General features: G+C 37.6%; 1 protein-coding gene across 1 annotated transcript in view; it reads right to left on the reverse strand.

The window, feature by feature from the left end:
• Positions 1-12,480, reverse strand: part of RTEL1 (regulator of telomere elongation helicase 1) — a 49,529-nt gene that overhangs the window by 15,617 nt on the left and 21,432 nt on the right. The window contains exons 18-26 of the mRNA XM_062589030.1: positions 11,634-11,674; positions 11,178-11,263; positions 10,541-10,618; positions 9,023-9,100; positions 6,912-7,055; positions 6,143-6,258; positions 5,296-5,419; positions 3,953-4,100; positions 2,167-2,330 (exon numbers count right to left, since the gene is read on the reverse strand). Coding sequence (XP_062445014.1) covers positions 2,167-2,330; positions 3,953-4,100; positions 5,296-5,419; positions 6,143-6,258; positions 6,912-7,055; positions 9,023-9,100; positions 10,541-10,618; positions 11,178-11,263; positions 11,634-11,674 — 979 coding nt within the window. The remainder of the gene's footprint in view (positions 1-2,166; positions 2,331-3,952; positions 4,101-5,295; positions 5,420-6,142; positions 6,259-6,911; positions 7,056-9,022; positions 9,101-10,540; positions 10,619-11,177; positions 11,264-11,633; positions 11,675-12,480) is intronic.

Consider the following 12,480-nt stretch of genomic DNA (forward strand, 5'->3'; position numbering starts at 1 on the left):
CCTCTTGAGAAAGAAGGTATGTCAAGTGATTTTCTTGGGCAAGAGCAAAGAAGTAAATAATTTCTTAGCAAATATGTGACCATCAGAGTATTTAGTGAATAGCATTGTTTCTTTGTGAGAGGAACCAGTGAAATATAGTGGTATCCTTCACATTCCACTATGACTATTCAGCACTTCTCTTCAGATCATAAAGCTTCAGATCTATGGTTAAATAAATAAAATAAAAATAAAAAAGGGACAAACATGGAAACAGGCATCCAAAAAAATCAAACGTCCAAGCCAGTGACTTCAGATTTGCTGGTTTGTAGAGTTGCTGATACTCAAACATAGCCCTCAGTGAACTCTTAATATGACAAGGACACTGAATTCCAGAAAAGTCTGAGCAGCATATGTACAAATATTTAGGGCATTTAAAAATGTTTTACTTAAACATCATGTAACAGAATGAAGAACCAGAATACAAGCAGCAAATCAAACCGGTACATGCCACAGATTGGGAAATCAATCAGAGGCATCTTCCTAATCCTGGTTAGGTAAAGGTGCCATCTTAAATAGTACAATCCAGAAGATAGAAGGCTTCTGAAAGATGTGCTTCCACAAGGCATATCCTACAAGGAAAACTGATTAAGGAGAATGGTCAAATCATTCTTCGAATGGATTCAGAGACTATTTCTTGCACTTAGGGTTTTTTTTGTTTGTTTGTGTTTTTTTTTTTTTTTTTTTGAGATAGCAACTACCTGTATTCTTAGGACTTTGAGCAGATTGTGTGAGAATGACTGCATCTAAAATTCCATATTTAAGGAACATGGTTTCAGCATATCCTGGATAAAAGAAAAACTGGTAATAGAAATACTGTGATGGATGGTGAGGAGAGATGCAAAAGCATACTAACCATATTATCATTCCAAAATCTATCAGTTATTAACATTATCTCATCACTGCAGAATGAAAGCTAGCTCCCTCAGAGGCACTGGGTGTCTCAAGACTACACTCCCCAGAGCCCTGGCACTAATTTAGGTGCAGCACAGGATGACCAGACAGTCCTCAAAGTCACAGATGAGTGGCCATGCCACATCAGCAAGCCGACATGAGCTGACTCATTGTCAAGCCATTAGGATCATCTATTTATCTGGCTTGAAAAAAGCTGAACTGCCCCGAAAACAGCATAGCTGTGTTGACATGACACTGTAGCAGAGTTAGTGAGACCCAGGAAATACACCAGGCCTTTCAGGGAATACATTCTGGTAGCTGTACTATGGCATGGCGAGGCTGCCTGTGAGCAACAAAGTTGATTTCTCGGTCAACTACACAAGTTAAATAGTCTCTGTCCTTGTCTGATACTCCAAGCTTGTGCATTCTCACATCCCTACATCTCTATCTCCTAGGCCCCTTTAAATATTCCCTAGATATTCCTAACATTTCTGTGCTTCCCCTTATGAATCTTTTCTCTAATCAAACTGCTTAGGGATGCTGCGATTGTCTTGTTCTAGGCATTCCTGGAATCCACAAAACAAGTCATTGGCCAAACTTAACCTGCAAGCCAGCAGTTAACCACCTCTGCTGATGATAGTTAGGTAAGGAAGCTACTTCTTCAACAACTAACTGCAAAGAGATTTTGGAAAAGCTAGAGGAACACAGCCCAGTCAGTGATGTATTAGAAAATTCAATTCAAGAGAAAAGAAAACCAGCATGGAAGAAGCGTTATTATTTCTAATGCAATAGCAGACCTCTTGTGGTTCAGATTATAAGATCACTAATTCACAGCCAGTTCTACACCCCACCCCTCCCTCCTTTTTTTTTTTTTTTTTTAAATGTAGTATTTGTTCACATACCAATAGCTGACACATTCAAATCAGGAAGAATTGCATACTTATAGCTTCTTTACTGAGAGGTCTTTGTGCTCTAGAGAACATGGTTAACTTCCAAGAGTCTACATGATCAGCTGTTATGAAGCACAATGCAAGTGAGTATATGTTGGTCATACAGTAAAAGGCAGCAAAGAAACCTTGTTTAAGCTCAGTTATGATAACACGCAATTACTAGTGCTGATTATAATGGGTTTTTCTTGAAAGGGGGTTGAACTCTAAGTTAACGCTGAACTCATTTCGGTTTAGAGCCTACAGTTTCTATTTTAAAACAAGTATTATGCTAGATCATTTTCATTACCTTTTCCTCTCCTGGCAAGCCATCTTCTTCCTCTGCATCTTCACGGCTCTTTTCATTATGCTCCAATGCATCCAAGAGTCCAACACATTGCCTTCTAGGGCAGACCAGCTCTTGTTCATATTCTGTGCATAGGCTGGATGCTACATCTCTATTTGCTGATATCCCTGCATAATACAGATCAAAAAACCAACACGCAACTCCTGCATTCTATGTTACTTTTCATTGCCTCTAGACCAAATATAGCAACCCACAAGTAGGTGTTGGCTTATCGCATCTCCCACATCTTAAGGAACAACTGTATTATACGGCTTAGTAAGCTTAATTTGCCCCCCAAATGGCTCAAGAATTTGGTACCACGATCTGGTGGCTAGAGTTAACTTAGGATTTCACTCAAACTTTTCCCAAAGTGAAGTTCTTATTTAACTTCAAAATGACTTGGGATCAAGGGGGAATCTTACTCTAACAGTTGTCTGTGTTTAACTACTGTAGTTTTATGCATTTCCTCTGCTTTTTGATCATATTTCACAGAAAGCTCATTTATTTTTTTGAGACACAATATACAGCTTTTAAAGCCTACAGTCTCACAATACTAGCCCCTATAAGACATTGTCACCTCATATCCCCAGAATATATACATTCCCATTATTTAAGGTCCAGGTACACTTGGTTTTAAACATCAGAACTTGGCAATGTCAGTAGCGTTAAATGAGTATCAGTTTGGTACTTCAAAAAGGCAGTCTCTTCAAAATACATTTCCTCTTTCTTGTGAAATAACTTAAAATAGAGAAAGTTGCTATGGAAAGTCACTGTTTTGAAAAGAATTAATGTGTATTAAGCTATAGGTTAAAAATTCAGTACAAAACATTCTTCAGCCAAAAGTTATGATTGCATGTGCAGTTTAATGTTACAGCTAAAGTAGTGCATCTGGAAACCCATAATAAAAAGGTAATGCAGCTTCTTCCCTCCACCTCCAGTCATACATTCCACACCCCACCTTTGAGATGAATCTAGTAATCATGCATATGATGGGTAAATGGTTCAACAAGCTGGTCTGACTCACCCAGCAGTTTCACAATGGACCGATTCAACTCAAGGGTAGGAGCATAAATGCACGGTTGGAAATTTAGAGAGAACAAGGTCATTGCCAAGGTCACGCTTTTCAACGACAGCCTGCAGTCAGTGGTTTAAATGTAATGTGAAATCATATCCTCGCACTCAACTGCAACTATTCTGGAACCACAGTTTTAAATAAATGTCATTTTCTGAACAGAAAGAGAGTGTGATCCAGAGTAGAACACTCTGCAAGAGATTCTGATGTAAGAAATACTTCACTCTGGCATCAGCTAACCATAAATTCTAAAATACTGTTTGCTTTTGAGGTCAATGCTCTCTTTTCGTTTTTTTTTAGTCAGATCATTGTGTAAGAGTATTTGTACAACAAGATAGACATATGAAAGGTACTGCTGGTCAGAAACAGACTTACAGTTCTTACTTTTTTAAAGTATCTGTGATATTTCACTGAACACCCTCTTTTCTGCAGGGCACCTTTTCAGGCCTCAGTCTCTCTGATCAGCAGTTCCAAGGGGAACCAAGTGGTTCCCCAGTTCCCTAACGCCAAGCTATGTCCCTTCTGATCAGACTTTTACGTCAGTCATTGAGCCTTCCTTGCTTTCTGCCCCACTTCAGTTTCCAGCTTCTTGCCCCACTGTTCTAAACCTGGCATGGTTTAGAACAAATAAAACAACACTAAAAAAACAGAAGTATGTCTATGAGGACCCAAACCTACCTGCTCTTTTCCTCTTCAAACTTGGAACATGGTCATCCAATTTCTTGGCTTTTCTCACAGATGGGATCTGCTCAGATGAAGTAGATGGCGCCATATCACTTAGGGCAGCAGCAGAGCCAGAAGGGCATAGGGGCAGGGGTGGGGGCATCTGCAAACAGTTTAGAAATGTTACAGCAGGCAAAAGCTACTCTTCTATCCATTAACTCCCTCCTTTCCAACCAAAAATCCCAGCAGCAACCTGAAGCTATCCCATTTTTCCCAAATAAGGTTGACAGCAAGATTGTTAAGCATTCTGGATTTATGTGTTTCTGACAACAAGGTAAAATAATCAGAAACCGACATAGACAGATGAAGTGTAGTGCACTGGCTCAGCACAAAGCAGTTTGTGTAACAGAAAAATAGTCAAGTCATTGTTAAGGAACAATTGCTTCCTGACATTATCCCTGCAAAATATCAAAATGTGGTTCTTATTTACCATGAAATTACCATTTATAATCAGAAAAGATTATTAGATCATCCGGTCTCATGTATCTGTAACTTATTGTGTTGAATAATCTGGATTTGGCTAAAGTATCTTTCAAGGAAGCCATCCAAGTTGAATTGTTTCCTCTAATTTTAATAACTCATTTTTGATGAGAAGAATCCCCCATTCACCGGGAAATTTGCCCTAATAGTTAGTCACTATCTAGCAAATCTGGAATTATTTCTAATATGAGTCTGGCTTCCAGCCTCTGGTTCTTGTTCTGCCTTTCTCCAGATAATTAGAAAGTCTTTTTTATAATGATTACTTTAACCTAAGAACTGCCAAACTATTAGCTTTATTTCACTACAATATACAAACTACTACTGAGAAAAAAGCGCTTCTTACGCTAAGAGAGAAATCATTTTAGTAAAGATGACCCAGTGATGATGTGGTAATATTAGCTGATAGTGTATCTCACTCTCTATACCAGTCAGATTAGATGTAAATTGAGGGCTTGACTGATTACTCCATGCATATGCCTTTTCCCTGAAGGTGACAGAGGAAAGTTTTTTGATGCTAACATCAGTTTCACTACTGTTATATCATGCAATGAATGCAGTGTTTCTTCAGGAGAGGCTGGAAAAGGAAGATTTCTTTTTCTAATCTAACTTAAATAGTTGGGCAGCATGACAAAATAGCCTGCCCCATCTCACAACTCATTCTTGGAACAGTAAGAAAGATGAAGCAAACTTCCTTTCACGTAAGGGATCCAATGCAACATGATACTCCAAATAAAATGACAAGACTCCTCCATCTCTCCCTCATGGCTTAGTGTTGTCAGTTGCCAACACTATCAAGAAAATTTTTTGAATACACTTACAACTTCCTGAGCAACACGGAAGAACAGAGAGACACCTCTGACTGCATGCCCGAAGTTATCGTAAATCTTCACGTAAGGGCGGACCCATGAAGGTAGCTTGTCTCTTACATCACCAGTTGTGAACCTGTGTAGGATTGGACAAGTAGAGAATTCTTCCTGCCAAATATCCAGGTATATTAAACAAATGATAAATTAGGATCCAAAAGGACTAGAAAGGAATAGTAAGAAAATAAAAGTTTGAACCTGCACAGTAACTGCAGCTGAGGTGATACCTGCCCTTAGAAGAAAAGGGCTTTGTTGATATTATGTACTGTGAAACCATCCAATTCATATCTTTCACCCATAAAATCTTTAAGTATCCAAAATTAGTACCGAGCTGTGCTATGTTTACTGTTCCCAGTCAAGCCTCTGCATAGAGGGCTATCAAATTCTCAGTGGTTCTGGCAACATAATCTTTCCTCCTCTTCCTTCTACTCCTCTCAAATTGCAGTTTAGTTGACTGCCTTCTCAAATGAGAGATAGAGAATCGCAAAATCATAAGTTACAGCAATCACATAATTTGCAACAAGAAAAAAAAAGCATAAATTCAACAAAGCAGGTTATTTTGCATTAAATACCATCAGTATCCTTCTGCAGCTCCAAGAAAATACATTTTGGGATCAGAAGATAATAATTATACTAATGTATAAAAGTAGTTTTTTGTTATCTGACCTGTTACATAAGATCATTTATCTACTTCTGAACTGTAACTTTCTCCACAGTAGCTCATTTATATACAAAACACAAATACACGTGCTGGGATAAAAAGATGTTGATACACGCTTGTGTTCTAGAGTCAAGGTTTCACCTTTGGTCACATAGGAAGATGGCACCATAGTCTTGGCGATGTCTGATGACCCTGCCGATAGCCTGATTAACAGCCCGGGAAGCTTGCTGACTGTACCACTCACGCCCAGATAAATACTACAATAAGTGGGAGAAAGAACTGTATTATTTTAGCAGATAAAGGTATTCTCTGTGTAGCAAATATTTCTTTTCAAATCACTAAGAAATGTATCTAACAAGATTGACTCAAATCTCTAAAAGCCTAGGAAAGCTAAACAGATTCACTTGAATATCTCACCTGACTTACAGAACACAGAAAACTCGAGCACTGAAATCCAGCTTGAGGAGCTATTTAGAGTATACTGACAGGCTTGGTATTATGATTAGCTCAACATATTAAATACCTAATAGCTACCCTGTAGGATAATAAACAATTTAAAATGCCATTCATTCTCTTGCCTGAAGAATACTAAAGAGGAAGAACAAGCAAGCACTATCACAGGCAATTCTTGCTGTCCAATCTCCTCCTGGGTGAACGAAGTCCCTCAGAAAGATATATAAATAACGTGCACATAAAAGACTGCAAAACTTTAATTACACATTTTTTGAGCCTGTATTGTTTGAAATCCTTCACCTTTCAGAGAAATGTGACTATACTTGTGACTACACTCTGGCTGTTCTGATATTCATGGTTCCATAAGGTTGGGAGAGCTAAAACACATTGAGACAAGAGGGAGAAATGATGACAAAACAAATTAGAAAAGAGTCAGTGAAATGTTGCCCAGTATTACCTGTGCACCTGCACCACTTCTTCTCATTTCATCCAGGAACTGCATCTTTAAAACAATTCTTGGCTCCATACGAGGAGGAAATGGAAGCCCAGTAATGATGACTCCTCGTCCATTCATGTCTGCAAAGTCCAAGCCTTCACTGGCCTGAAGAGACAGTGTTTTCCTTTATCAACAGGAACTGAAGTGACATATCTGAGTGAGCTAATAGTTCTTGGCCTTTTTTCTCCATGACATTAAATCCTTAGCCAAGTGTAGTTTGTAAATATAAGTTTAAACTAGATTTTTTGCTTTTATGCAAGGACTTTAAACTTATTTTCCCCCCAGGAGGCCCTGACAAAGCATACCTCAGGCAACACCTTTACTATATTTGTCTTATTGCTGGATGAGCGTAACAGTTGCACTGAAATGGTGTGTTAAATTAACACCTCTCTTTAATCCTTCCACACTCCAAACAAGAAGATGCAGTAAGAACGTGGCAAACCTCCTTTTACTCGAAAAATTAACAGAATCATTTCAAAGCAATAATGGAAAGCTACCAAAAATCTGCTCAGAAACCAGACTACAATGTCATATTCACCAGTTGTGCTGCTTACATCAGTTCAAGCAGTTCTCACTCCCTTTGACCGCTTGCTCATGCCTCTGCAGCATGTCCCATGCTGTGCTGGTGAACCAGTTTGTGAAATGAACAAGATCAGAGAATTGAATGGACTGAAAAATAATATGGGAGAAAAAACTGGTTCATTTCCTCATCTGAATCAATTCTCCAAACTCATTTACCACAGCTGTACAAACAGTTGTGATGGAGTGTATGACAGGTATGGATAGGTAAGTGACCAACTCTGGCCTGTTGAAACCAGCACTGTCACTAAGGAAGAGCACAATCACACGATGTATGTGATGCTATTCCCCATTCAGCTGAAGCTAGCAGTTATATGGTTTTAGTTACGCACATTTTTATCTTGGGCACAGAAAAAGGAGGTCCCTCAGGCTAATAAGAGCATGAGAAGAACAAGCTTAGACAAAAGAAATGAAAGACACACACACACACACACACAAGAATTCCTGTGAACTTTTAAAGGCAATCCAGAGCTACATACATGTCTAATTTACCAAATCCCCTACGCTTAAGGGTAAGGGCAACTAAAACAAAATCTTCTCTTTATAAAAAGGACTGGCACTCTAGGTTTCTTTCGGGGAACAGAAAAACTTGCTAGAACCTACTGTCAACCTAAAGGCTGAGCGACAACTTGAGACGGAATCTTGAAGGGACAGCTGAGAAGGGAGCTAAGTTTCAGGCAGCTTTCAATAACATGTCTTTGTCAGCTTCTCTTCTGAAATATTTCCAGGTTTGCAGTCATGCACCCTTTGACTCCACTAATCTAAGCAGTTTGTCCTTAAAACTGTGTGATGCTACAAAGCATAGTCTCTCCAGACACTCTGTTCCTTCTAGGCTGATATATTACTATCAGAAGGACAGGTATACTCACTGAGAGTCCCACCCAACAAGAGCTACATTATTCCTTAATTGATCCAACAGCTGGTTTGGAGACTAGGACTAGAGCTGCAAAAAAACAGTTGATTCAAGCTTCTGTTGGCAGGCACTAGGTAGAAGCAAGCAGCAAAAAGGCTGTAAGTGATTTATGACTTTACAAATACTTTCACTGGTAACTGATCAATTTATAAAAACTGGAAAATGTAAATGAAAGGCCAACAAATATCACAGAGGATCTGAACTTGATATAAATTCCATCTCTTAAATGAAGCAGTATTTTTGGTTTTCAGCAATGTTGTTCTAACATCTTTGATCACAGATGTTCCTTTTAAGTATCCTCCAAAATTGTTTTCCTCATCCAATGAACTGAATGAGCTGCCAATAAGAAATGTAAAACATCATGAAGCTCAGCCCCTTTAAGGAACACAAAGATATATCCTTGAAAGACCTGTATAATTGCCATGAATGTGAAAAGGCTTCAGGACCGCTCTTCCTCTTGTTTTTTCTATAGATAAAGAGTCACACAACATAAATATACTACTCAAATCCAAAATAAAGCTCTTTTCTTCCATCATCTATATAATTTACCTCAGAAGATATAAATTCTCTGTTACATTACCTTCCCCCGACATACTGCCAAAAAAGCAGCTCCGTTGGACTTAGGACAGACAATTTTATCATAGTATGCATCCATTACCTAAAAGATAAACTAGTTTAAGTACGAGCAACAGAGGAATTATCCTCTTTACATAGACAAATAGAAACCTATACTAGATAAATCCGACTCACACACTGAGATCCAAAGTGTGACTCATTTGGTTTAGTATCATTTTCCTTACTGGAGCATAATTGTAAATATAACAATTTTGATAAGCAAATGGTTTCTCACATTGCAATGAAATCCAGAATACTCCAGGGTAAGCATAAAAGACTGATGTCAGATACTTCTAAAGAGAAGGCAAAACACAGACAGCGCTGCGTTTCTATGAATTCTCGAGGAAGAAAAGGCAGACCAGGAAAGCAACTCAAAAGTATTATTTACTCTAAGAAGCAAACAAAAGAGGCTCTAAGTAAACAAGAAAAAAAGCTGGAAAAGTGGAGGAGTTTTTAAGACTTCAGAAGTTAGGACAATTTTAATTAATATTCTGCACCACATGATTTACTGGCAAGCAGAGAACACAAAAGCAGATAAACATTTGTGCCTATGAAGAAATCTGATTTTAATAAAGTCATCAGCCTATAAAATTAATGTTGACTCTGCAGTTACAGTGAAGGGAAAATCTACAAGGAACAGCAAGAACCTATGATGAAAATCTCCTTTAACGGCTCACTGATAGAACAAAATACATAAAGCACCTTGCTACTGTTCAGTGAAAACAAATCCTACCCACTGTCTTCCAGTGTTGCGCACATTTGTGCCCTTATATTACATTTCTACGTCGACTGTCCATCTTCTTTTTAGCAGCAGCAACAATTCGGAATGTTCTGTGCTCTAAATTAAATTGCTTATATTTAACTTGCAGCTGATACCTTTATGAATTATTTAAATGAGTAATGAAAATTATCCCTTCTTTCTTAGAGTTCAAACCCTTCTCTTTCATTGGTTTCCATTTCAAACAGTAAAGGCATCAAATATTAAGTTTAAGATTCCTAAGGTGAAAGAGGCACCTGAAAGCCCCTAAAGGAGTTCCCATTTCAGTGGTAATTTAAGAGTTTACTGCTGCACAACTACAGGGAAATATTGCACACAAACATTTCCACTGACAGACGCAAGCCTTTAACAACCATAGCCATTGCATAGAAATTAGTACCAATCTGCTACTTAAAGGTATCCTTAATCAAACGTTAATCAAAGATGTCAACTACTCAACTGATGGTTTTCTAGCACCTCAATTACTCACTATAAATGTATGTTATACTAGCAGCTGTTAGATCAGTGGATTTCAGATGAAGACTATATCCTGCACAACTAGCTGAAAGAGTGAAAGAATGATGCTTAGAAGAAATCTTCAAAGAAATCGTCAGAGATTTTGATTTTTATTCTAGGAATATGCAGTTCACAACAAAGCACATCTTATAAAAGGTATTTAAGCATAATTTGTGAAAACGTTACAGATATGTAACGCAAGTTACCAACCTCTGCAAAGCTTCCTTTATTCCTTGGTTCCACAAACATTGGCTTCACTTCTTCTATTCTTTTAGCAAAATCATGCTCCTGTTAAACAGGTAATACATCAAAAATGCTCATGTGAAAGCAAATACACACCAGAAATGCCCTCAAGAGCGGTCATCACATCCTTCCCCCAGAGCCAGTTTCTGTCTTGCCAAACAGAGAGAGAGATGGGCCAGAAACATGCAACTCCAACAACACTAGGAAAACAATGGTCCCTTGTAGTTGATATAACTCAAACATTATACAAGGGTTGAAATCTTTCTTAGTGTAAATGTCATTAAGTGAGAATAATTTCTTTTCTCTCCAACTTGCAAGTTCCCAACACCAACCTCCGAGGGACTCACCCTGCAATATGAAATTAAATGAACTGAGGTCAAATCAAATAATGTAATAAGATTCTTCTAGGCTTTAATTTCTACAATACTGCAACTCAGCATACTGTGACTAAAATAAAAAAACCTCTCACCTAGGATTTTACTTTCTCCATGTTATAATTACTAATTAACAAAGAATTTTTAAACGAGCATGGCTAGATACCCTTACTATAAACTGCCCGAAGTGCATAGCTAAACCACATATAAAGGCAGAAGAATTATCATACTCTCCAGTATTCCAGGCTTTTATCCATGACAGGATACGATGGAAAGAACACCAACAGCCCATGGGGTACAACTCGCACAAGATTACCTGCAACAAGATAGACAAATACATCTAATCCAGGGTGTTTTTCTCATGAGTGGAGTGCATAGACTGTGGAGGAAAAATAAATTAACAGTATGGTTTCCCTCCAAAATTTTTTCTGCTTTCTCAACATGAAAGTTTTTGTATTAGAAAAAGTTATTTTAAAATCATTTCAATAAACTTGTTGTCAAGGTACACACCTTGTATAGTTGCCTAATTAGTTTTCCAAACTTTTCTCTATTATCTGTCGTTTTTAATACTTCAGACACCTTCCAAAAGGATATTTTATTTTTATATATATATATATATATATAAATATATATATATATAATCTTGTGCAATACGCCTGTTTCTAAAATCCAAACACTTTACTTACCTATTGTTTTCCCCAAAGAAGATAAATATTCCTCTGAAAACCTACAAAGCAGAAAATGAAATAAAATCATTGTATTTCCTTATCTTTCTTTCATATATATTGACTTCCTCTGATAATTTTCATCTAAAATAGCATATCCATGCTTTCATTACTTTCCTTCCTATAGCAGTCACCTGTACCAAGGACAAAACATTTGTGGGCAATACCTTGACTACACAACACTTCTGTTACTAAATATTTTGATTATTAGCACCGAAGACAATCTAAGCTTAAACATTAACAGTATTTAGCAAATGAAATATGAATTGTAAAATTAATGACTTAAGGCTGCACATTAATAAATTAAGGACAAAATTTCTGCCAGAAGTCTGTAGATGCTGTGAATCCTGACTAATATTACAAGTATCTAAAGGAGTTATTGATGAATTAGGTGTGGTGAGACTGCACAAGGGGGTGGGTAGGGAGGAGGAGGAATTTGGTTGCTTTAGTTACTAATTACTGGTGGTATAAGCCAAGTGAATCATTTATCTTTCATTGACAGATTACTGCTCTATAATGACTATACAGTATTTATCCATTTCTTCCATCCTGACTAAATTTTCACTTGTTTTTTCAGGCCCTTAGGTTTCATTCTTTACAGTTCCATACAGTTTTGCAACCTCTATTTTCTCAGGAAAGTTACACATGCAGGGAAAAAAATGCTACTTTTGAAAGACCTACAAATACCACTAGCATCTTAAGGATGTTCTCAAAATATGGCAAATACTGTTCACCCCCTTTCTTCAAAAAAGGTGTTCTAGAAGTGGGAGAGGAAGAAAATATCCTATTTCCTACCGATAGAAGACAT

Source organism: Rhea pennata, chromosome 16 (assembly GCF_028389875.1).
Source record: "Rhea pennata isolate bPtePen1 chromosome 16, bPtePen1.pri, whole genome shotgun sequence".
NCBI classification, from domain to species: domain Eukaryota; kingdom Metazoa; phylum Chordata; class Aves; order Rheiformes; family Rheidae; genus Rhea; species Rhea pennata.